This window comes from Notolabrus celidotus, chromosome 6 (genome assembly GCF_009762535.1).
Source record: "Notolabrus celidotus isolate fNotCel1 chromosome 6, fNotCel1.pri, whole genome shotgun sequence".
In the NCBI taxonomy this organism is placed as follows: Eukaryota; Metazoa; Chordata; class Actinopteri; order Labriformes; family Labridae; genus Notolabrus; species Notolabrus celidotus.
Window position 1 is genome coordinate 24,963,773 of NC_048277.1, and position 24,748 is coordinate 24,988,520.

Consider the following 24,748-nt stretch of genomic DNA (forward strand, 5'->3'; position numbering starts at 1 on the left):
GACTGAAGAATTATTTCCAAACAAAACCACACAGTTGATAGTGTGCAGATAAGACGTGGGGATAATTAACAGTGTATTTTAACTACATCCACCCAATGAACCCCCCTGCCCTCCTCTATTGGCTGCTGGTGGGGGGTGGAGGTTGTGGATCATAAACTATGAAGTCTTGCTGGTGTGTGATCTCAGGGGCCGACGTGTATAAAAGGTGATGACAGGATGTACTCAACCTTTAGCTGACATCAGGCAGATCAAAGATGTGGTCACTCCTCTTATTGAGTGCTTTATTAGGGGTGTTGAGGTCACAGGAGATGCCTTCCAGAGGAGCTCAGCAGCTCCAGGCTCTTCACTGTCCGCCCTGTGAGCGCATACACTGCTCCTCCCGGCGGGCACTGAAGCTCCAGTGTAAAGGTGGAATCACAACGGGGGTTTGTGGCTGCTGCCCAGTGTGTGCTAGAGCTGAGGGGGAGACCTGTGGAGGAACGTGGGAGTACCTGGGCAAGTGTGATGAGGGGCTGGTGTGTGTTAACCAGGACTCAGCGGGTGACAAAGCAGACACAGAGCGCAAAGGAATCTGTAAAGCAGGTGAGATCATAGTTTTCAGCCTCAGAGGTATCAAACAGAGAATGAAGCTGGACCTTTCATCACATCTTAAACATATGACAGTCATTTAATAAAAGTGTAGCAATGCCTGAATACTGAATTAATATGAATTAAAATTGTAATTAAATTAAACTACTGAATTAAAATGAACAATAATCCTGCATTTCTTTTAGTGAAACTTTTTTAAACAATGATAATAATATTACTTATTATGCATTTATTTATGTGAAAGCTAATGTAATATAAAAATGTATGGCCAAATAAATAACCATAAAATAAAAACCCATAAAGGGCTTACATAAAGGAAACATTTCTCCTATCAGCTTTATATTAGTCACCATCATATTTTCCTGTATACGTTTCATTGCATAATCTTAAAAAATAAAAGCCTTATTTTAATGTTGCTATTTGAAGGAAAGCTACAGTTTTTATTATTTATAAAGCTTGCTACTTTAGTCAATAACAATGCATTAAATTGTACAGTCTCGGTGTGTAAGTCATTGTGGGAGACACAGAACCAGGTTTTTATGAGCTGTAAGACCGATAGTGTGGTCAAGGCTTCCTTTGATTCAAAGGTTTCTGCTCACAGTTAAGCCATCATTACACCTCTTATCTCCTCACAGTGAGGAGACTTGACACCGTTATTGATACGCTATCAGACATAGTAAGAGGTGTTTTATGCTCTGTTGCTGCTTGCAGAAAGATGTAAATATCACATTTTTATAACAAAGGGCGTGTAGGTTTGAAGGTTCATCTTTGAGTTTAATATGTTTTAATGTGTTTGGTACAGTGATTGAATCCTTGGATCCAGAGGTTTGTCACCCAGAGTGCACCAAGGATTACTGTCAGGCCAACCCCTCTGAAATCTGCTCTGCCAGGTGACTGAAACAACAAAGAGATGTTTTTCTCTCTTTACCTTCGTGAGCTGCATTTTTAAAACAACTTGAATTTGCTGCTCGGTAGGTTCGTGTCTCTAGGGAAAACAGAGTGCCAGGGCTCCTGCCAACACACCTCCTGTTCGAGCTGTCTGCTTCTGAAGCCCCCGTCATGCCCTCAGACCTGCACGCCGTCAGATTCTGCCTGCCTACAGCGCTTTGGAAAGTGTGTGCACAATCACCTGACGGCCAATCATCATCCTGTGTGTCACAACAACCTGCAGGTAAACAATGCACAAATCAACATCAAATCATCTGCAATTTGTCATGACACTCACTTCCTTTAAAAAACACCTACCAATCTAACACTTTGTCTTGTGTGTCTTCTCCCTCTGTAGAGTCACTCTGAGGGGCACTTTCTGTGTTTGGTCCCCGCCTGTTCAAACTCGCAGCAGTAGCTCCACCATGTCAAATAGAAGAAACTAGCTCATGTAGCAAAATGTAAAAAGGCAGCTATCTATAAACTCTGAGTCTTCTTTATCCAAAAATCACATGTTGAATGCACTGTAAGTCTTATTAAAAACTGTGAAACTGTATGTATTTTAAAGGATAAATAAAATCCATTATCTTTCTGTATTTCTTTGTTTTATTTGTTTAGAGGTTGATGATGATGATGATGTTGCAGCCTGGGGGTTTTCTCTCAGGGTGCGGATTCAGACCTGTTTGACTAAGGTGGCCAAATTGGGACACTGACTCATACAGGAGTGGCATTTGTTTGTTTGTTTAGCTTTAATTGTTGAAATAACAAAAAGTAGTGAAGTAGTGATATTTGTTGCATAAAGGACAAACACGTAAAAGAATAGGTGGCAAGAAGCGCATGCACATGCACTAATAAATAGCAATTATTTACCCTCTCCGTCTACAAAAATCTACTTTAAATACTAACATCAAAGATCTAAAACATGCCATGCTTCTGTGTTTATAGATATTTTTTCAAATGTAACACAACAGAGTTGCAGCAAATAAATGTTCTTTGCTTCATTCTTCTTCAAAGAACTTAAAAGCCGCTGTGTGTCCAGCCTCTGATAAAGCAAAGAGCCAATCACAGTTTAGGATTTTGGGGCAGCACCCAATTTCAAGGGGACCCAGGCCACCCCTTGATACTCTGCTGGATCCACCCCTGTTATCTCTGTATTATCAACTTTTCTAAGCTCTGTTTTCTATTTATTGCATCTAAATGAATCAGACAATGTAAAATAAAAACTGGAGAATAGATTATGGTAAAAACTAGGGAACTGGGCATGATAATTGTACAACATCTGCGTAAGGTAAGGTGTTACTTGTTGGCCACATGCAACTTGGCTCTGAAAATGCTGATATTGTTTCAGTTGGCTGGATTACAGTCTGAATTATCTGAACAACCTGGATGACTGCCAGGAAGTTACGTTCAGGTATTGTTTGCTACTGGTCTTGGATTTTCATTAAATATTTATGTTTCTGTTACCTTAATCTAAAACCAGATTATTGCAACAAAAAAAGAAGAAGACGTAATTCACTTTGCCTGTAGGTGCTGTGCTCTATGCTTATTGATAATTAGTAAATGTTGTTATTATACCACATTAAGCTGAGGTGGTGAAAGGTGTTTAGCTGGTTCAAAGCATCATTCAGCCACACAGATATGCTAACATGAGCATTAACTCTGTTTTTTATTCAGTCCTCCAAAAAGAACTCCTCTTATAGAGGATGTTGAACCACCAGTCAGTGAACCAGTTTGGAAACCTCAATTTGAATAATTAATAATAAAAAATATTGGAAGTATAGAGATGCACAACAACGTTGTACATGAAATGGTGTTTTCACTGTGCAGTGTCTGTCTTCTTTTTCAACAGATCTCATTTTATGAATTTTGAAAGTTTAGTGTCTTGAAGCGCCCCCCGCCATCGCGGCCCCCCTGACAGTGGATGGTTATTGAATAACAGACGGTTTATGAGGCAGCAATAATGAAGCTTGCACAGAAAGGGAATAAAGTGTGGACCAACAATGGACAGTTTGTTCTGTGTCCTTCAAATGTGAGCTGTTTCTGAGGAGAAGACGTTTATCTCGCAGATTTCGCAAGAAGGAATCATTTTTTATACCAAAACAAAGGCCTGGGTTTCCTTTCATCTTCTTACTCATCAGACGATTGCATCACTATAACAGTGTGTAAATAATATCCAGTCTTTAGTCAGAGAGAAGAAAGGGCTGTGCGGCTCCTGGTACAATTTCCTGACTAAACAAACATGAGCACGTGTCAGAGGAGAAAGACACTTGCTGCTTAAGGAAACCTTGGTTATCAGTGAGCAAGAAACAAGGCTTCAAAAATAACTGTAAATTGAACATATTTGTTATTGTTTAAAAATGTGACTTCTATAGAACTGCAAGAAACGTATATTCCATGTTAAATCTTGAATTTCTAAATCTAGTACTTTTCTTATAAAGTTGTTTTGCAGAAAGCAGAAATACCTTCAATCTGTTTTTGTGCGTCTTTCTGCAGATACACATCAGCATATCAGCTCTCTATTAGTAAAACGGATTCTGTCACCAAAGCAGGCCGCCCCTGTTATCAGTCCCATAGCCGTCTCCCTTTTTGTCAATGATAAAAACACTGGATAACAAAGGACTGTCTGCCTGCCAGCTGTAATAAATGTGCCCCTGTCAGAGGAAACTCTTGTTAAGAGTTTGAACAATAGAAGAGATTATCATGTAAAGGAAACATGATACACAAACTGCAGCTCAGTGTATGATTATTATTTTCAGAATGTCTGGATAACGAGTGATTTAACAAGCCAAGTAAACACCACAATTTTAAGTTTATCAAGTCCACTTTGGAATAAAACTATAACCTTTAATACAATATAATGAGCATGCTGCCTTTCACCCTCCTGTTGTGTTGCAGGTCAAATTGACCCTTTTTAAAGTCTATTTTAGGCAATATATGCCTTTCAAACCAGCTAAATGCAGCACAAAAATCTGGGCAGCATGTGACAGAAGAAGTGTCATGTTAATTTATCAGCATCACTTCCTAAAAATAAAAAAAATAAAAATTTAAAATAAAATAAACAAAAATCTATGTCATGTAAAACTATTGTATTTATATATAGGGCTTTCCAATGTACATTAAAAGAAATGTTAACATTAATTTGAATGAAAAACGAGTTATCCTCATTGAACTATGATCTGTGAGAATTAAAGAACACCAATGGACTAAATATTGATTTAAATGGTTAGTAATGGAGATAAAAATTTGTGTGTATTGGGATTTTTTGGGGTTCTGACACTTTTGGATAATTGAATATGCCCCGGTCAAATGGACCCAGGAACATTATTGCTGTTCCAGAGAAACAAACATAACAGGAGGGTTAAGGTCGACTTCCAAGCTTTACTGCCCCAGAGGTATAACTGCAGACCTAACCTTATTAAATATGAGGATTTCAGAGGCAATTCTATGCTTCACCTTATGAACACTGTATGTCAACACAGCTTAAGTTTGCCAAATGAATAACTTGTTTAATTAAACCGAAAAAATATATTTGATATCTATCATTACAATGTACCACTTTCCATGTGACAAAGAGAGCATTTAAATTAGAGATATTAAATATTTAATACCTGATGATTAACTTATTTCTCAACTCCTTGACTATTAATGCAAAAAGTCAGAACACTCCTGGTTCCAGTCTCATAAATAAGGCTGTGCTTTTGCTGCTTTTCTTTGTTCTTTTTAAAGTGATTTAGTTGTACCCTGTTTTTATTCTTACTGCCCTTTTATTATGCCCTGTAGCACTTTGAGATTTTTTCCAAATGTAAAGTGCGTGATAAATAAAATATATTATTATTATTATTACCGGGGTTTGGACTATGAGTCAATCTGAGGATGCCACTTTTGGCAGTTTGAATTTTGGAGAGCATTTTCTTTCTTTTCTTTTTTTTTTAAATTGGAAAAAACAAATAACCATGAAAATATTCAGCAAATGAATCTATAATACAAATAATTACAAGAATCAGCCCTAATTTTAATTTGAACATTAGTTCCTGCTCAACAGCCTGACAATTAAGTGTAATAGAAACAAACAAATAAAAGAAATTGCTACAGAAATCATTCATCTTAAAAATAGGATATCAACACTTGATTACAGAGTTGCATTAACATGATACATTTTCAGAGCCATTTTTTTCTTTCAACCTTTTAGTTATAGTGAAACTGTGTCTTCTGAAAATGAAAAACACACAGCAACAGAGCTGATCTACAAATCAGGATCTTTACTAAACCATACAATTACAGGTGAAAATGTTGCATAACATTTCTTAAATGCAGAATGCTCATATTTCCCATCTCAACAAAAAGAGCACATCAATGTGTAGCTGCTAAAGAGATATGTTATCTTAGAGTAACAGAAATGAGAGTTATTTGTACAAAGAATAAAAAGTAGGATTGTAGAGAACAAACAGTCGAAAGGTGCATAAAACTTTTTTTCTTTGCTTGGGCCTCCAGTCAGTCTCTGATCAGGAAGGCACAGTGGATAACAATCATCCAGGGCCGTCTGTCCTGCTGGCTTGTCACCTGAATAGTCTGTTCCAAAAGGATACGAAGGCGGTGGAGTTCAAGGCACCGATGAATATGAGCAGCAGAAGGTAGAGACTCATCATGATGGCAAAATGGTGTCTGAGCAGCCAGGAGGAGCTGCGGGAATGTCTGACAAGAAAACACAAACAAGAGCTTTTGTTTACCAGCAATAACAAATAAAAACTACTTATTCAAGGATTTGAGTTTAATTTCTAGGTTTAAAAAAATGTAATCACTTATCATCAATGTTGGAGCCATGAGGGATTCAAGTGTTTATATGATGTTATTTTGAGGTTTAGGGTAGGATATTGTTTGTATACCTTTTGTGGTGTTATTTTTGTTGTTTGTCTAAGATATGGTTTATTGTGGGGTCAGTTAATTAGATTATTTACGGGTCATGTGTGTTAGGGGCGGGGATATTGAGTTCATTAAGGCCTGTGATTTTCAACCACTGTGCCGTGGCACACTAGTGTGCCGTGACAGATCGCCAGGTGTGCCGTGGGACATTTTCCAATTTCACTTAGTTAGTCTAAAAAAAACATTATTCATATACTGGAAACAATTTGCGATGTATTGCGTCTGTGCCTTCCAACAGCTACAGTGTTCCCACAGGCAGCTGTGCCTCTCATCTGAAGACCAGTAATCTCAATATCTTCGAAATTGCCGTGTCAGAAAAAAAATTCACGCCCCCCACAGTGAGAGCACATCGAGAAATGAGCTATCCAGACTACACTCGTCTTTTGTACCAGGCTGTAAACATGTTTATTTCTGCTGTAAAGATCGTCTTTTTCCCATTCATGTGTTTGTGACTTCCGGTACTTCTGGAGCCAGCCTCAAGTGGATCCTCGATGAACAGCAGCTTTTAACACTTCCGCATTGGACAATATTTTTAGACCGGAGGTTGCTGCTTGGATAAAGAGCGTGATATGGGAGGTTGAAAAGGCAACTTTTATGATAAAAACTACAACAGTGACTGCGAGAGCTCTCAAAGCTAGCTATTTAGTAGCTGAACTCGTAGCCAAATCAAAAAAGCCACACACTGTAGCAGAAACATTAATATTACCTGGAAAAGCCATTGTAAATGAGATGCTTCACCCTGACACAGTTAAATAAGTTGCCAAAGTCCCTCTCTCAGATAAATAGATTCATAAATAGAGAGCCCAAATGTGTCATTTTGTAACACTTTTGGTTGGTGATGTGGCTCTGGATTTTTTGAATGTAAGAAATGTGCCTTGGCTCAAAAAAGGTCGAAAAACCCTGATTTAGGCCACCAGTTTTCTTTTGTTTGCAGGTAATGAGAGGGGGTGAGCTGGGTCTCTGTACTTTTTGTTGACCGCTTAGTTTACACTTAGTTTACGCTTATGATCGCTATTTTCTGTTTATGCACTTCATCATGAGTTGATTATCCTTTTTGTTAATAAAAAGGTTAAACTTGCTTTTTGTGCATTAGTGATTTTTGCTTTTAGCGCGTGCGACACTAGCTAGGCCCAACGTCAGCCTCTCAGCGGCTTTTGGCTCTTAGTAGTCCCTACAATGAACATCATCTTACCTGGACAGGTGCCTCCTCTGAGAGTAAACCAGCAAGTATTTGACTCTCACAAGCTGGTTGTTGGTTACAACAAAGTACTTCTGCGGTACTTCTCCTCCTTCACTGTTCTTTGCTCTTGAGCGTTGACGGTCAATAATTTCAGAATCTGAAATGAGAAATGATTTGAGGGTTTTTAAAGTCATTTGGATGTCTTTGTTGCAGGAGGAAACATCTGTGAGTGCCACAGGTAGCGTTACCTTTTTTCTTCACCTGGCACTTTACATCAGGGTGATCAATGACTTCACACAAGGCAACGCAGCTGAGCAGCGGACCCAGAATACTTTCTCTCCAGCCACTGCTGTGAGGACTGTAGAGGACAGCCATGCTGAGGTCACTGGTGAGGTAGGTCCCCTCTCCAAACACTGAGTTCTGTACACAACATGCAAAAGACACCAAATCAGATCAGTTTTTGTGGGTCAAGACTAAATCACTATTCTTCAACAGCACAAAAATAAAATAGTGAATTTCCCCACAGGAGATGAAGCTGAACTAGCCTTGTTAAGGTGACAGTGCAGCCCATTGTGAATGATAGAGTGAAAGTTCTCCAGTCGGCTCCCGTGGAATGCATAGAAGACGTCTCTGCCCGCCCTTGTCTTCTCAAATCTGGCGTTCATCTGATCACAGTACTCCAGCTCAAAGAGGAAGTCTGGCACAGGTGCAGAAATCCCTTCATTCTCTGTCAGGTTACAAAGTTTGCCGTACTGGTGGATATCAAAGAAACATGCTGTAAACAGTAAAGCAACAAGTCAAAAGGTTCCGTTGTTTATGTATCTCTACTTTTAGGTATGTACCTCTTCTTTTTGCAGTGTCTTCACAGCAAAACTCTTTGAAGAGAGAATCCAGTGTGTGAGAGCCAGATGATGATCTCCCTCTCTGGGTCTCAGTCTCACCAGCTCTCTCACCCCAGGCAAAGAGTTCACATCCGCCAACTACAGAAGAAAAAATAACAGGGCAAGAGATAATAAAATATTGTTTGTTGAAGAAAATATTAAACATATTTCATCCCTGATCATACCAGCAATACCAGAACTTATTGAAACTTCTTTCTTGATTGTACTTATATCTGAGTTGCTGTAACAACTGAATTTCCCCTCCGGGGACAATAAAGTAATATCTTATCTTATCTTAACTTCGTTGAGTTGAACACATGAAACTTACATCAGCTGTTAATCACATAAAGTAAAATGTTGTTTTTATAATCCTACAAAGACAAAAAGAACGCCACTCCTATTTACAGAACTAGTGCTGTTGTGTTTGTTGTACTACAAATATTCTGGCCAAAATAAAATGCTGATAGAGTTTAAACATTTACCTCTCAAACCACTTCAAAAGCCATCCTAAGGTTTGGAACCCCTATCAATTTCTTGCAGTCTTAATCATCATTTTACTGACACACCGTTGTTACCTCCAACAGCACAACACTGCCATCAAGTGCATGCATTCAGTGCCTTCACTATGCTTGAGGCTTTTAAGTTTATTATAACAATACAAGTAAAAAAGAAACCCCTCACTCCTTCAATAGTTTCTCAATCAATATTTAGGTTATTTTAATTGCTAATAACTTTTAATAATTGCTATTTTATAGGCTGTTTACTTTATACCATTTTGCACTGTCTACTCTGCTGCTGTAACTCTTTAAATTTCCCCGTTGTGGGACGAATAAAGGAATATCTTATCTGATCTTTGCTAAATTTGAATAATGTACTTTTCAAAATAACAAGAAAATCTTACGAGGTCTTCAAAGTCCTTATTGTCAGCACTTATGTATTTAGGAGGGAAGGGTCTGAGCAGAGAGTCCCTCTTGTAGTTTTGTGCAGCGGCGACAAACAGGCTGCACCGGAGGTCAGCTGCCACCGGGTCTCTGTGCAGACAGGAGCACACCAGCTCTCTGACTGCCTCAGGGGGGAGCGGGGGCTGCATTCCCGGCACTGCAGACACAAGTGAAGAGAAAGCACACAAGTGAGCACAGGCAAAAGTTAAGTTAGGTGATAACCTTGGCATCATCCTCAACCCCGCCCTTTCTTTCAAACCACACATCAGAAACGTCACCAAAATATCCTTTTTCACCTCTGCAACATTGCACGGCTCAGATCTTCTCTCTCCCCCTCTGCTGCAGAAACCCTTATCCACGCCTTCATCACCTCCAGACTTGACTATTGCAACAGCATTCTTTACGGCCTCCCCTCCACTGACCATGCAACACCGAATCAACTTCAAGATCCTGCTCATCACCTACAAAGCCCTCAAGAACCTCGCCCCCTCATACCTGACTGACCCCCTCAAACGTCAGTCCCCATCTCGCCGCCTCAGATCATCAGATGCTAATCTCCTGTCCCCCATCAACAAGTCCAAGCAGCGCACTTTGGGGGACAGAGAGCTGCCTCGGCTCTCTGGAACTCTCTCCCTCCACACATCCCTAACTCTTCAATCATCAAAAAAACACCTCAAGACCTACCTGTTCAAAAAGGCAAACAACACATGACCTCTACCCCCGCCCCACCTCTGTCCCTGTTCTGTTTTATTTACCCGTTTTATTTTTAGTTTTATTTTATGTAAAGCGACTTTGAGTATTCAGAAAAGCGCTATATAAATCCTATGAATTATAACAGTGAAGCAAACAGGGGAAGGGATACAAGGGCTGTATTGGTGTATGGGTAATCGTTCATTAATGCATATAAAATATGTAATATTTATATAATGTGTAATTAATATATATGTAATGAATATAAAATGTAATTAATATAACATGTAATGAATATAAAATGTAATGAATATAATATGTTATGAATATATAATGTATGTGTATGAATGTATGTGCTTTGGCAATAACATGTCTTTGTTGATGCCAATAAAGCAAAATTGAATTGAATTGAATTATAAGGGCTATGAAACAAGTCTTAATGTCAGTCATAATAAAATAAATGCACTGACACAAATTTAATCTGCCTACAGAAGAGGATTAGGGCCACCAGAGAAATAAAAAAAAATTGAGGTCAAAATGTTTTATTATTATTATTATTCTTGTTCTGAGAAAAGTCCGAATTCTGAGATTAAAGTCCGAATTCAGAGATTAAAGTAAGAATTATGATATTAAAGTCAGAATTCAGAGATTAAAGTAAGAATTCTGAGATTAAAGTCCGAATTCAGAGATTAAAGTCAGAATTCTGGGGAAAAAAGTCAGAATCATGAAAAAAAAATCAGAGTTCTAAGATTAAAGTCAGAATACTGACTTTTTAATCATAATTAGAATAATAATAATATTAATATTAATATTAATATTAATAATAATAATAATAATGAAATTTCACCGTATCTTTTTTTTCTGAGAAAAAAGTCAGAATTTCGAGATTAAAGTAAGAATCATGATGTTAATCATTTTAATTCTCAAAATTCTGACTTTTTTTCTCATAATAATAATATATATTTTTAAAATTACATTTTTTTTTTTCCAGTGGCCCTAATCCTCTTCCGTATCTGCCTTATCGATTAAGGGTTGCATTCCATGAAGAACTTTTCTCCCTCATCACCTCTTACTGGGAATGACGTTTTCTGATTGCCATGCAAAACTTAGCACAACACCACACCACCTGTTCGTAAGGGACCCTACACGTCACGTAAACTGGTCCAGGTTGGCTCTTCTAGTGCTGCAAACTTAAGCACAACGTTACTTTAGGAAAGATTTAACTTTTAAATTCAGTATGAAAACAAAAACTGACACTTTAAAATATAAAGACACAACTTGATCTGTTTCCTGTGCGGACAACTCTGCATGAAATAGTTGACGTTGGTGTTCAGTTCCTGCAATAAGTTAGCTAGTAATGTTGGCCCCAGCATAGCAGAATGTGAGGAAGCTAGCAACACTAACTAGCATGAGCTTAGCTACAACAAGTGAAGAGCTGCTAATGTGTCTGTCTCCGAGGAGTCTCACATCATTCAGCATTGACATACTAATGTAGGATCCCGAAAGCATCAGGGAAACTCACTATAAGCATGTTTCATTAGAAAGACACCGGTTTTATATCATAAATTGCAATTACCTTCAGTCTTCCTCAACTCATAGCACTGCACGAACAGCTAATGTTAGCATTGGGTATTGCTGCGTTCATGTACCGTGGAAATTCGGGAATTGTTATTTAAGCTCATGGACGCTATGTCGAAACACAAACATTAGAAATGGAGAACAGTAGAGTAGCGAGTCGGTAAAATAATAAAGAAGATGAGCATAATTCAATTACCAGAAAACAATTTCAGTGTGTGATTTTTTTCGTTTTGCGATTGTCAGAAGCATCAATAGTTTTGAAAGTTACGAGGAAACGTGAAAGCAGCGTGTATCATTCAGAAGTGAAAGCAAGAAAAAAATAACTTTCTCAAATCCTAACATTTACCCTGAGCCTCTGACAGAAATTACTCAAGCCAAGGGTAATAATGACATGATGGTATTAGCTCAGCAAAATCAAAACGTATTTCATAAATGAATTACACATCAGGTATAAGTCAATAATGTTTAGTTTAGTTTAGTTTAGTTTAGTTTGGTTTAGTTTAGTTTAGTTTGTTTATTATTCATCATGTCGTGCACCTTAAGGTGCCCAGCCCATATGGACTTACAAGACACTACAAAAACAAAACAAAATAGGAGCAACAACATAAGAAGAAAAAGAAAAATAGAAGAAAGAAGAGGAGTTACAATACTGCACATGTCCAACAATGACCTAAAGTAATTCAAAAGCACAGTGGTACACTTCAGACATTTTACAGTGACAACAACTAAATCAGACATAGAGTGTGCTCCTACGCTGCTGAACAGCATTTAACACAAACTGAGCAAACTGGAACACTTTGTGTGTAAACAGGAACTGAAGTCTATCTTCATCAGACATGGAAAACAAATCAGGACAGTTTTCTGATAATTTGTTGAAAAGGAGGCACCTGAGATCATGATATGAAGGACAGTAGAATAAAAAATGCATTTCATTTTCAACTTCCTCCAGATCACACAAGGAACACTTTCTCTCCTCCTCTGGAACAGAGTGGAAGCAACCTGTTTCTAATGCCAGAGAAAGGATACCACATCTCAGCTGAGCACAGACAGACCTCTGAGCTCTGGTTAGGTTAAGGGTGACGTAAAGCTCTGGATGATACATTTTTTTTAACAGACAATATGTTCTTAGTTTGAGTTTCAGATCCTTTTGTACGGCATTCCAGGTCCAGGGAAGGCCTTTTTTCTAAGTTCAGTCCTGACCAATGTATTGAATTTAATTATTCTTCTGTGCTTTTGTTGCCGCATTTGGATGGTATGAAATGCATTGAATGTTCTTTGAGAAAGAGTATTTGTTGTATGGAACAAATATGCCAGATAAAGAATTGAATTCCCTATAATGTGTTTTATATGAGCTGAAAATGGTGGTAAGGTACTCAAAATGTAACTCTGTTTTGCACATATATTCTTTGTGAGCTTTGATAACCCTCACCCCAAGTATCTGAAACTTCAACCATCATTGTGTTTTTGATATATTTGCTGTGGTGGACAGTAACAAAGTACATTTACTTGAGTACTGTACTTAAGTACATTTTTTTGAGTATCTGTACTTTACTTGAGTATTAATTTTTTGGGGGGAACCTATTAATTTAGACTCCACTACATTTCTATCAGTGCTCTATTTACTCACTACTTTTGCTTTGAAGTCAGCTCATGAATTTCCTTCTCTTTTCTGAAATCTGATCCCTAAGACGGGAAAATGTGTTTGTGTAGTTCTGTTTGTCTCAGTGGTTTAGTTGTAACTGTATATCATGCGTCTCCACGGTTGAACGGGGAGCAAACACAGAGCATTACTCAGATCAGGGAGTTCATTTAGAGGTGGTAATGATGGCTATAATTCTCCACCTGAGCACCCATCTACATATCTTCAGCCCGTGTTAGAGGTTTTTTAAATGAAGAATGATACAGATCTTTTGAAATGTTGTCCCTGTTTCCCACTCTGCCCGAACATACAAACATTCACTGTCCAACCTGAGAAAGCGTGTTGAGATACGTAACATTTGTTTAATTCCAGATGAACATTTCAAACTTAGTTGTCTGTGCTTGGAGTAACTTAGTTTCTGTTTTTATTCAATGTTATAGTTTTCAGAGATTTCAAATAATGGTTTCTAAATAAACATAATGTATCAGAATGTACTCCTATGTATTCTTGACTGCACTTATGTATTGTGAAAATACAACATTTTGAGATAGTTTAAGAAGTACTTTGAATACTTCAGTATTTTTAAAAGCAAGTACTCCAGTACTTTAACTCAAGTAATAATTTGACTGAGCAACTTTCACTTGTATTGGAGTAATATTTGACCTGGAGTATCTATACTTTAACTTAAGTAATGAAGCTGTGTACTTTTTCCACCACTGTATATTTTTATAGTGACTTATTTTGTCTATCTGGAGACCAATCAGATCAGATGTGTAATGCCTCCACTGATTTTCAGCACTGTGGACAGCATCACCAAGGGGCGGGACCTGATGATGTCCCTGCTTTATGATTGGTTTAATCAGGCCAGCGTCAAATCCAGTTTTTCTGCTGGGCCCGGGTCCTGCCCGGGCGGGTAAAAGCAGCAGAGGGAGGAGGGGGGGTATGTGCGTAAAGAAAAGACCTTACGTCACGTGACCGCCTCTTACCCTCGAACCCATCATTTGAGAAATAACGTAACATATTTCAGTGTGAACAGTGCCTGGTCTGTCTGTTTCCTCCAATGTGTTTTCTTGCTGATTAATCCAGAGGATGCTATTTCAACGAACAGAAGGATTCTAGCGATATTCTCGGACTAACCTGGAGGTAAGGCGTTTGAATCATTGCATTTCATTAATTACAACATCTGAATGAAGGCGGGGGATGAATGCATTGTATTAAATCGGATTCCGGCTTCCATAAAACCTGAAAATCTCTACAATGCACCGGTTTATCTATGTGATGAGTTCGGGCTTGACCTGCTCGCCGTCAATCCGGATGAAGAAGATGAAGCACGGATGCACCGTGTCGCACAGGCTGAAGGACGCTTCTCCATCGCCTGTGATCACGATGCACTGTGCCCTACTGCAGCATCCCTGCTATCCACCGAAATAATACACATTTAAGGCATCTTTTTCAGTTATAATAAACGAGATCAACCCGTACTACACTATTTTTCTCTGCAGGGATTGCTTGATTTTGTGGCAGAAAGATGTCCTTCAGAGACATGCCCTACATCCTACATCATGTGCGTTGAAATGTGGTTCACAAACAATCAAATAAATGTGGAAGCTGGTGGATTACAGACTCGGAGACAAAACAGACCACTGTACTAATCATAAATAGTCAAATCTGAAGAATATGCAGGCCTGTAACACGCCTATTTCGCGTCCATAGGTTATAAGTACATGATGGGAATGGCGACAAGGCCACAATGTCCACCCACAGCGCGCATTACAGCTGTAATATGTGGTCAAAAAGCATGTTTGCTTTTATGTATGATGCACCAACAAGGATGGGCACACTGGAAGGGGAGAACTATTACCTCTGATCAAACTATATAGGGGTTTAAAGCCTTTGATTTGATTCTAGTGTGTGCATACATTCACAGGGAAGCCTATGAAGGATGGTGGCCTGTTGACTACAAGGAGATCAGTATGAGAGGGATGTATTCATAAAACACCCCATTTTTTTCTCTGCAGCTTGGTTTTGAAGGAATCTGAGATTGAAGTCTGTGTTCCTCTTTGTGAGTAGAGGAAAATACTGAGCGGTCATCATGGCAGGTGAGCTTTCCTCTCTCAGAGTGCTCTCTCATAGCTTGCTGTTAATGCAACATCAACCCATTTACAAAAGCTGGACTGTAATCATGCATGCAGCTGTCCTGACTTGATTTCTGTATGAATTTGGTGTGTGGGCAGCCGCCTTGAAATGTGTCTTTGTGTCCTAGAAAACAACTTCCCTCCCCTGCCTCGATTCATCCCCCTCAAGCCATGTTTTTACCAAGACTTCAACGAGATCCCAGACCAGCACCGCACCATGTGCAAGAGGCTCTACTACTTATGGATCTGTGAGTGCACCTGCAGCCAACGTTAATGTGCTGACTGTATGCGTTACATTTTCTCTGCACCTAATGTATATTGGGTTTGCATCATGCTATGCTCCACCTCTGTTCCTTTTCTGCTGTGCCACTGTGTTTAACCCAAAATATTATGAAAGCCAAACATCATAAACACTCCAGTGTAGCTCTGGAACCAGATCAACTGGTCTCACTGTCTGGGGCAGAGCAGTTCAATAATTTTATGTTTTCTAATTAATTTTTATGAGTATTGTCCAGATTTGACTATCAACATCCTCACAGATCTAATATCTAGTTGATTCTGAATAAGTCAATTGCCATAAAAATATTGTTATAAATATTTAAAGGTATTTTTAAGCAAAATTCAAATTGTCTGATGTTCCATCCTCTTAAATGTAAAAAAATTATGTCTTATTTATTGCTCAAAGTTGATTGATGTTTCTCTTTTGATTCTGGTCTTCAAAGATATTTTGGACCCTGACACTTTTACAAGTTTTTTTCATTATATTTTGTTATAACATTGACAAGACAACTGATCTATTAACTGAGGAAATACACAGCATACTAAAACATAATGAAAGCAACAGTAAGTTGCTGCATTTAGTGATAACAGTGCATAAAAATGATGTTGACAGTTTACATTGAAATAAGCATTTTGGTATGTTTTTCATCATCACATGTAGGTTCTGCTGTTTGAAAACAAGAATGTAAGTCTGGTAAAAAGTAGTCTAGTCTGTACTCAAGGTTTAGTCATTGTAGATTAGAAACTTTGTGCTGTGTGTGCTATATAAATTGTAGTTCCAGGATCTATAAGATTACTGCAGCTGTAATATAGGACTGGGTATGTTGTGTTGTGTAGTTGCAGAGACTCCTGGTGATTCAGTCCTGCTGAGCTATGAGTAATGCAGCCTATGGGACGTTTGCCAAACAGGTTTTTTGTCTTCAGTCTTTCATGTCTTGGTCATCCCTTCTCCCTCTCTGTAATGCTGACAGTGAACAGTGCAACGCTGGCTGTTAATCTGATTGGGTGCTTGGCGTGGATGTGTGGAGGTGGCGGAGCGACCAACTTTGGCATGGCCTTCATCTGGCTCATCCTTTTCACCCCCTGCTCCTACGTGTGCTGGTTCAGGCCCATCTACAAGGCCTTCAAGTGAGCTGCTTGAGCATGACTCAACGATAGTACCTGCTGCTCAGCTGAATGACATCATCTCTAACATTGATTACTCTCTGTATGCAGGACCGACAGCTCCTTCAACTTCATGGCTTTCTTCTTCGTCTTCATGGCCCAAGTGGTGATTAGTATTATCCAGACTATTGGCATTCCAGGCTGGGGAGTGTGGTAAGAGTTTCAGAGTATGATCAGTCAGAGATAGGTTACCTAAGATGTTGATTTGGAGGACTAAAAAAAATTCTTATGAAATAAATTATGTGGAACTTTGATGATGATGATGATGATGTCCCTGACACATTTTTACTCTTTTTAAATAACGTAGTTAACCTTAATGCTCTCTACGCAAGTATCTGTATTATTATTATGTCTCAACATATTTATTCAAATATCTCCCAACTCTACTTAACCCTCCTGTTATGTTGCAGGTCAAATTGACCCTTTTTAAAGTCTATTTTAGGCAATATTTGCCTTCCAAACCAGCTAAATGCTGCATAAAAATATGGGCAGCATGTGACAGAAGAGGAGTCGTGTTAATTTATCAACATCACTTCATGAAAAAAAAATCAAAATGTAAAATAAAATAAACAAAAATCTATGTCATGTAAAACTATTGTATTTATATTTAGGGCTTTCCAATTTACATTTAAAAAAGTTTTAACATTCATTTTAATGAAAAACGAGTGAGTTATCCTCATTGAACCATGATCTATGAGAACTAAAGAACACCAATGAACTAAATCTTGATTTAAATGGTTACTAATGGGGTTAACAATAAGATTCAAAAACCATGTTTATTGGGATTTTTTGGGGTTCGGACACTTTTGGATAAATGAATATGCCCCGGGTCAAATTGACCCAGGAATATTATTGCTGTTCCAGAGAAATGAACATAACAGGAGGGTTAAATGATGAAAATGCATTATAAAGAAATGCCATGCCACCATGTTCCTATGTATCATTGCAAGCAATGATACACAAGCAAGTAATTTCACAAGCCTTTGAAAATTTACACACTTCATTGTTCAGAGATAATTGAGAATAGGCTTCTCCAAAGGGCTCTAACTGTCTGCTGGGTTCATTTGTTTGTAGAGAAAACCTCTACATGATGCAGAAATAGCTTCAAAAAGTCCTAAAACTTTGTCATATTACCTTTGAACTGTGATTTCTAAAGTCTGGCACTATGACCCCACCTTTTAATACTAACAGTGAGATTACTGTGGGACCCTCAGCTTTTGGTGTTTGCAAAACCGACTACATTGATATTTGTTTTTAGAAAAAGCTATGAGCACCTACTGTTTTCAATATGCTTGTGGATGTACAGTTATTACCCTGCACTGACGCAGAGTTAAAAGGAAATTGTGCCGTCATTGGGAATTTTAAGACCCTGATAATCTAGAAATATAACATCTGATTATTAGGATTTGATGACTACAATTGGGTACTGAGGTTTTAAAGGTCCTCAATTGCAAAACGCAAAAACCTGTCTCTTTCAAGTGATGCATTATCGCCCCCAAGACACCTCTACCTTAAATCAACATATACTGTATGTCCAAGCAACTAGAACATTATGAGGCTGCTGATTTATGAGCAACAAAAACTGTACTGAGTTGTTTTTAATTGTCCCAATCAGTGGCTGGCTGGCTACCATCACATTCTTCAGCACCAACATTGGCTCAGCTGTGGTCATGCTGATTCCCACTGTGATGTTTACTGCCGTGGCTGTACTCTCCTTCATCGCACTAACAAAGGTAACAATACACTTCTACTTCTTTCACTAAAAAAGTGTTTCTGATTCCTCTGTGGATGCAGATATTAGTATTTTTAAGTGTCTGTATTTGTTAAAAGATTTTATAGAGATACTGCTTTGAGTATGTTACTCTTGAACCCATTGTCAGTCATTTTTATACATTCCTGACTGAATATTCTTGGTAATAGCCTCTTAGCTTCTAGCTACAGGGTGTGTTTGTGTCTCCTCAGTGATTGTTCACATTTAAGGTCCATGCTGTGCTACCTTTAGGGTTGCAAAGGGGTGGACAATTTTCCGTAAAGTTCCTGGTAAATTTCCATGGGAAGTTAAGCTGGGGAATTTTGGAAATATTCAAAATTGGAAATTTTCCATGGGAATTAGCTGGGAATTGAGGGTAATTTAATGGAAAGGTATCATATCCAAGCATAAATATTTGTTTTGTCATAAGCAGACATCCATCCAACATAATAAAATTAAAACAGATTTATGTGTAAGTGGAACTTTATCAACTGTTAAATATTTTATTGGACAATCAATTCTTTCATTGAAGAACAAAAACATGAATGTTGAGTTAAGTATTACTCATCCCCCCGACCCAACCCATTCAAAAATGAACAAAAATGCATTCCCAACAAAATCCCATTTAAAATGCAAATAAAAAACATCTTCCCTCAAGCTTCTCAAGCCTAGCCTCTGCAGGATTCTAGAATTCATCTGTGCATGTGATGGAGGAATACACAGTGCATGTAGGGGGCGTGGCCTCAGCCCATATATATTGAACTGTACTTACATTAAATCTGGTTGTTTTAGTCAGGATTATGCTAAAATATATTTTCCCCAACTATATTTAAGTTCCCTATTAAGAGCCAACCTTCAATTTAGTAAAGTCCTGGTTTATTCCCATGGAAAGTTTCCAACTTTGAAAATTCCCAGAATTTTGCAACCCTAGCTACCTTCTGGAGTAGGTCTAAACTTTGTGGCTTATATACACAAGATAAGAAGTAGATATGAAAACTTTAGCAAACTAAGTTTGGAAATTAGCTAAATGAGCTACCTTCCTAATTAACCTTGCTTGCTTATGCTTGCATTGATTTCGGCAAACATGCTAACTTACTGTTTACTCTTGTTGTTTTAACACCAGCTAAGTCATTGGTAGCTTCCACAAAATCAGTGTCATCATATATGGAGGCCTGACATCAGTTAAATGTATTTGCAAAGTACGACTTAGATTACGTTCAATAAATATTAAAATGATTTTGTAGATACACAATATGTAAACTCCCATGTGACCAATTCTGTCGTCGTTCAAGAGACTGATGACAAAATGCTTGTTAGTAAAGTAGGCCAGCTGCTGAGTGTGTTTGAGCTCTTGATATTTCATTGATTTGAGCTATAATTTTGAAACCTTTGAGTATTTTTAACTAATCTCGGACAATTTAACACCTTGTGGTAATTTGCTTGGGTAAGCAGCTGAAAGTGTAGGATTTTCTGCTTACTGTGATATTTGGTGGACTCCTGGCACATTCTACTGTCACCTTGCCTGAAACGGACTCCAGGTATGATCAAATGAACTAGACTATAATTTTGGGGTTATGTGTCATCTAAATCATTGCGTAACCAACTCCTGGCATTCAAAATGGAATTGCAAGCATTGACTGATTCTTTAAGAAATCAGTATGATTTTAGTTTGACCATGGTAATGAAAAACATCATAAAACACATTGATCTTTTGAACTACTTTGCAGGTGCATAACTTCTACCGTGGTAGTGGAGGCAGCCTGGGTAAGGCCCAGGAGGAGTGGGCCACTGGAGCCTGGAAGAACCCTCATGTCCAACAGGCCGCTCAGCAGGCGGCGATGGGAGCTGCACAAGGAGCCGTGCAGCAGAACCAGTACTCAGCAGCTCCCACCTACAACTATGACGACCCAATGTAGGACAGAGGAGGGGGCCAGGCTGCCGTGTGGGAGAGTTAAAAAGGGATCAATTAAGAACACAACTCAGAATTAGGTGCCCTTCATTATAACACGGTACAATTCAAACAGAACAATGTCATGATTTTTATTTGTAGGGAGTGTGCTTTTATTTGATTCACAGGCGTGACATGGGAGTTAATAATTAAAGTCAGTTCACCTTTGAATCAACAGCCAGTAATTAAAAAGCTGCTGTTTGTTTTATAATCTCTTATACTGCTCTGTTTTAGCCGGTCAGTGTGTTGCTTTAAAGTGGAGAAACAGAATATTTGTAAAACCAGAACCCTGACCCTCTTCAGTTTATTCAGGTTGGATAATCTGTTTGAAACAGAGAGACTCCTCCGCCTCTGCCTCCTGTTAAACATCTTGAAATTACATTTCATCTTTTTCAATGGGTTGTAGAAACTCCATTGTTCCATTAGTCTTTAAGGTCTCCAAACACTAAATCATTTGACGCTCAGTTGATGGACTGCCATTGTTTGAAATCCAGTACATGCAGAATGTGTAGAGACGTTTAAATGAATGATTTGACTATTTAAAAATGCTTCTCGCAGAGAGTAAGATGACATGATGACTACCCCATGTTGTCTGTGTTTCAAGCTGGCAGAAATTTTCCCTCAGTGCATATGTTGATATGATTAATGTCTCCACGCAGAATCAAAATTTTACTATGAAAGATGTTTTTTTAACACAGGAAAATTATTTTAAGGTTGAATTAGAGAAAACAAACGAGGACATAAATTACTTAAAGCTATTCCAGAGTCACTTTCTGCAATATTTAATACATTTAATTCTTGCAGAAAGCTTTTATACTTCATATACTGGTGACCAGATTGTTTTTTTTGTTTTATTAACATGTGAGAAGATGATCTGTGTCAGAAAAACCCTGTCCGTTTCAGTCGTCATTTTTACATACTCTGGACAGGTGATGACTCCCTGGTTCTTAATTCTACCTTTAAAGCCCAGGCAGTGGAATCATGCTGGGCTCTCGTCTCCCTTTGATCACCTGTATTCAAGCATTCAGGAGGTGTTTGGTTCTGTCATTGCACACTGGTTATGTGTTAAGCAGGTTGATTTCAGTGAAAACACAACTTTAACATGTTAAAAGTGAAGCACATGCAGTATTTAGGATTGCAGTTCATTGGATAAAACATTCCAAATCAATGTTGTACATGTTAAAAGTGAAAGAAAACCAAAACACATGCAGGTTTAATGTACAGTAAATATTAATAATCATTGTTGTAGGTGGTCATAGCATCGTATGAAGTGATGGATGTTCTCCCCCCCTTTGGCGAATTCTCCCACGTACCCCTACATGTAAATGCTTAAATGACTACTTGTTTCTGAAGCTCTGGATTTCAGGCCTTGGTGTGTCATTTTGTGGCTGTTGGTGTTATTCTATGAGTAGCTGTAATATGATATTAACATAAAGAAAACAGACTATAAAATCAAGCCCATTATTTCCTTTTTTTCCAGTGAAATTGAAAAGGGGGAGTTTTTATGTGTAGCCCTCGTGAGGCTGGAGATGGTGTCATATTGATTTGTCTGAAAACGTCTTCAGCATTCAGTAGGTGATGATTACAGTCGAACAGTATTAGACTTGAAACAAATGTGAAGATTTGTATATGAATGCTCGTTGTTCCAAAACCTGTGAAGCGTCTTGTCTGATTGTGATGATGTGATATTTAATATAGGCTGTTGTTTTTACTTTTTTAGTTGTTTTTTTGTATCTCCAGATTTTTTTTGTGCGTATTTTGGATGATGTGTGAGTGAGTTTGAAGTTGTTGTCTTTCCATGGCTGTTTTTTTTTTTTTTTTTTGATTACTACAATTTTTTGAAAGTTTAAAGTAATGTTTGCACTTGGTGACCTGTTGACATCAATGCAAACTGAATTCACAGTAAATCACAGTGCAGCAATATTAAGATAGATATATTCAAAGTAGATTTATTAGGAGTTAGTGGGTCCTGTTGTGCAGGCCTCAGATTTAGACATGAATCATAGAGACCCACAACTTAATGAAATTGGGTATTGTTTTCCAGTTGGACACTAGTATAATCAAACATTTCACCAGCAGATGCACATACAGTAACCTTGAGTGTAACCCTATAAACTGTACCATCCACACGTTCATCTGTTAGTAAATGCACAAAGTTTAGCCAATCGTAAATTAAGTGTAATGGAGGTACAAAGATGAACCAACAAGCTACTTTCCTCTGTGTGTAGTGCGCTTTCATGGTAAACTTTGAATGAGCCCATTATTATGTACATACAGCACAGTTAATGTGATTATTGGAATTACAGCTGTATAGTTATCATGTAGCAAAAAACACTGCATTTCATGTTGCTGTATCAAAGCTTCTGAAAGCCATTTTCCATTTGACCACACCTATTGTTCCCACATGTACTGTATATTGTTTGATATGTATGATCATGTACTATATCATAACTAGATATAAATATATAATTACTCGAGGTGAGGTAAATATTAGCCATGGATAAACACATCCAGTAGAAACATGCTCTGATAAAGGTGAATGAAAGGAGGCTGTGTCTCCATGAGCGAGGTCAATGAGGAATACATTTTTGTGTATTACTTTTGTATTATTTGGTCTTACCCTGATAGATATTAAACAATTCTTGTTGCATCCCGTTTGATTATTTGTTCAGTTTGCATACAGATCTTCAACACACCGGGCAGGATTTCACAAACTTTGCCGTAGATGGAGAAGGAACATTAACTTCTAATTGTGATGAAGAGTAAAATTTGAATTCTGAGCAACTATTAATTACCACATAGTAAAAACTATCTTAACAAACACATACAGTTTTTCCTTTGCTGCTTGTAAAAAGCTCATTCTAGCAACCTTTGTATCTGTAATTGACCATGGTGATGTTCTTTATATGCATGCTTCCTCAGTCACTCTGAAAATGTTGGACTTGGAGTACCATGATGCATTGCCGTTTGTTTCTGGTTTAGGTTTCTGCACACATCACTATATCTTGTATGAAAAGGTAGGCTTGTCTTCCTTACACAACAGAAGAATGGAGCATTGGTAAATCTTTCTTCATAAGGCCATACTACAGGAGCTGCCGTCTTATTTATGCTCTTTATTGACTCCTAAAGTTGTCAGTGGCTGTCATCTTCGGTCCCATGGACAAATTATTTTTGTCATTCCTCGGACTCGCTCTGCATTTGGTAAAAGTGCTTTTAATATCTTTGATCCCTCTTCTTGGTTTGAGCTTCAGGGTCGCCAGAAACTGGATTCTTTAATTCGATTGGAGGATTTTAAAACTAGGATAAAGGGCGATCTGATCAGCTTGTGCACATGTTTTAGAGCTTAACACTGCTAATTTATAAATTGATGTAACTTTTTATGCTGCTGTCTTGGCCAGGACTCCCTTGTAAAAGAGACTTTTTAAATTAATGAGACTATTCCTGGTAAAATAAAAGGTAAAATACAAAAATAAATACAAAAATACAGTTGTGCTCATAATATTACATACCCTGGCAGAATTTGTGATTTTTTTGGCCATTTTTCATGAATGATAAGAGCAACACTTTTTTTCACTCATGGTTAGTGGTTGGGTGAAGCAACATTTGTATCAAACAACTGTGCTTTCTCTTTTAATATCATAAAGACAACAGAAACTACCAAAGAAACCATCAATTCTGCCAGGGTATGTAAACTTATGAGCACAACTGTATATGCAGAATCAATTTAAAGTTATACCAACTAATAAACCTGTAAAAAAACATACTTTAAATTTTAATTCGGCTGATAATCAACAAAACACAAGATATCCTTTTTTTTTATTAAAAAAAAATGTATTCCTTCTTCTTAGGTGATTTCATGCTGGAGTCTAATTTTTTATTTTATTGAAAAATATCAAAAATAAGTCTGCCATTCTTTGATAAATAGTATGCCTCATTTAATGCATTTTTTTATTAAAAAAAATCTGTCTTCATAATTTTTCTCTTTAACATTTATAATAAAATCAATCATTAAAAAGCTGTTGTTGAGCTTTATACTGAAACTTTGAGAACTTAAAGCCCCTGATACGTTTTTCACTTGTAATAAAACAGACTGAAATTTGCATTCGATGCTTCTTTAACAGCTACAAA

General features: G+C 37.8%; 3 protein-coding genes across 3 annotated transcripts; 2 read left to right on the top strand and 1 right to left on the bottom strand.

Annotated features, from left to right (window-relative positions):
- Positions 1 to 248: 248 nt before the first annotated feature.
- On the top strand, positions 249 to 2,034 carry si:ch73-330k17.3 (cysteine-rich motor neuron 1 protein). The gene is made up of 4 exons (XM_034686417.1): positions 249 to 582; positions 1,391 to 1,478; positions 1,564 to 1,759; positions 1,874 to 2,034. The coding sequence occupies exons 1-4, from the start codon at positions 255 to 257 to the stop codon at positions 1,931 to 1,933; spliced, it is 672 nt and encodes a 223-aa protein (XP_034542308.1). The 5' UTR covers positions 249 to 254; the 3' UTR covers positions 1,934 to 2,034.
- Positions 2,035 to 5,506: 3,472 nt separating this feature from the next.
- parp16 (poly (ADP-ribose) polymerase family, member 16) lies at positions 5,507 to 11,833 on the bottom strand. Its single transcript, XM_034686125.1, has 7 exons — positions 11,704 to 11,833; positions 9,398 to 9,594; positions 8,458 to 8,595; positions 8,161 to 8,367; positions 7,864 to 8,035; positions 7,628 to 7,772; positions 5,507 to 6,207 (listed from the first exon to the last, which is right to left on the bottom strand). The coding sequence occupies exons 2-7, from the start codon at positions 9,584 to 9,586 to the stop codon at positions 6,072 to 6,074; spliced, it is 987 nt and encodes a 328-aa protein (XP_034542016.1). The 5' UTR covers positions 9,587 to 9,594; positions 11,704 to 11,833; the 3' UTR covers positions 5,507 to 6,071.
- Positions 11,834 to 14,201: 2,368 nt separating this feature from the next.
- scamp5a (secretory carrier membrane protein 5a) lies at positions 14,202 to 23,270 on the top strand. Its single transcript, XM_034686127.1, has 7 exons — positions 14,202 to 14,487; positions 15,363 to 15,443; positions 15,608 to 15,727; positions 16,730 to 16,886; positions 16,974 to 17,075; positions 18,538 to 18,655; positions 20,400 to 23,270. Exons 2-7 carry the CDS (start codon positions 15,437 to 15,439, stop codon positions 20,586 to 20,588), a joined length of 693 nt encoding a protein of 230 aa, XP_034542018.1. The 5' UTR covers positions 14,202 to 14,487; positions 15,363 to 15,436; the 3' UTR covers positions 20,589 to 23,270.
- The last annotated feature ends 1,478 nt before the right edge of the window (positions 23,271 to 24,748 follow it).

Excerpts from the sequence above, each read along its gene's own strand:
- scamp5a (XM_034686127.1), top strand. Across the intron at positions 15,728-16,729 it reads GCTCTACTACTTATGGATCT|TGAACAGTGCAACGCTGGCT; the intron begins GTGAGTGCACCT and ends TAATGCTGACAG. Across the intron at positions 17,076-18,537 it reads ATTCCAGGCTGGGGAGTGTG|TGGCTGGCTGGCTACCATCA; the intron begins GTAAGAGTTTCA and ends TGTCCCAATCAG.
- parp16 (XM_034686125.1), bottom strand. The coding sequence starts at position 9,586 with ATGCAGCCCCCGCTCCCCCCTGAGGCAGTCAGAGAGCTGGTGTGCTCC. Across the intron at positions 8,596-9,397 it reads ATAAGGACTTTGAAGACCTC|TTGGCGGATGTGAACTCTTT; the intron begins GTAAGATTTTCT and ends TTTCTTCTGTAG. Across the intron at positions 8,036-8,160 it reads TGCACTGTCACCTTAACAAG|AACTCAGTGTTTGGAGAGGG; the intron begins GCTAGTTCAGCT and ends TGTTGTGTACAG.
- si:ch73-330k17.3 (XM_034686417.1), top strand. The coding sequence starts at position 255 with ATGTGGTCACTCCTCTTATTGAGTGCTTTATTAGGGGTGTTGAGGTCA. Across the intron at positions 583-1,390 it reads CAAAGGAATCTGTAAAGCAG|TGATTGAATCCTTGGATCCA; the intron begins GTGAGATCATAG and ends TGTTTGGTACAG. Across the intron at positions 1,760-1,873 it reads TGTGTCACAACAACCTGCAG|AGTCACTCTGAGGGGCACTT; the intron begins GTAAACAATGCA and ends CTCCCTCTGTAG.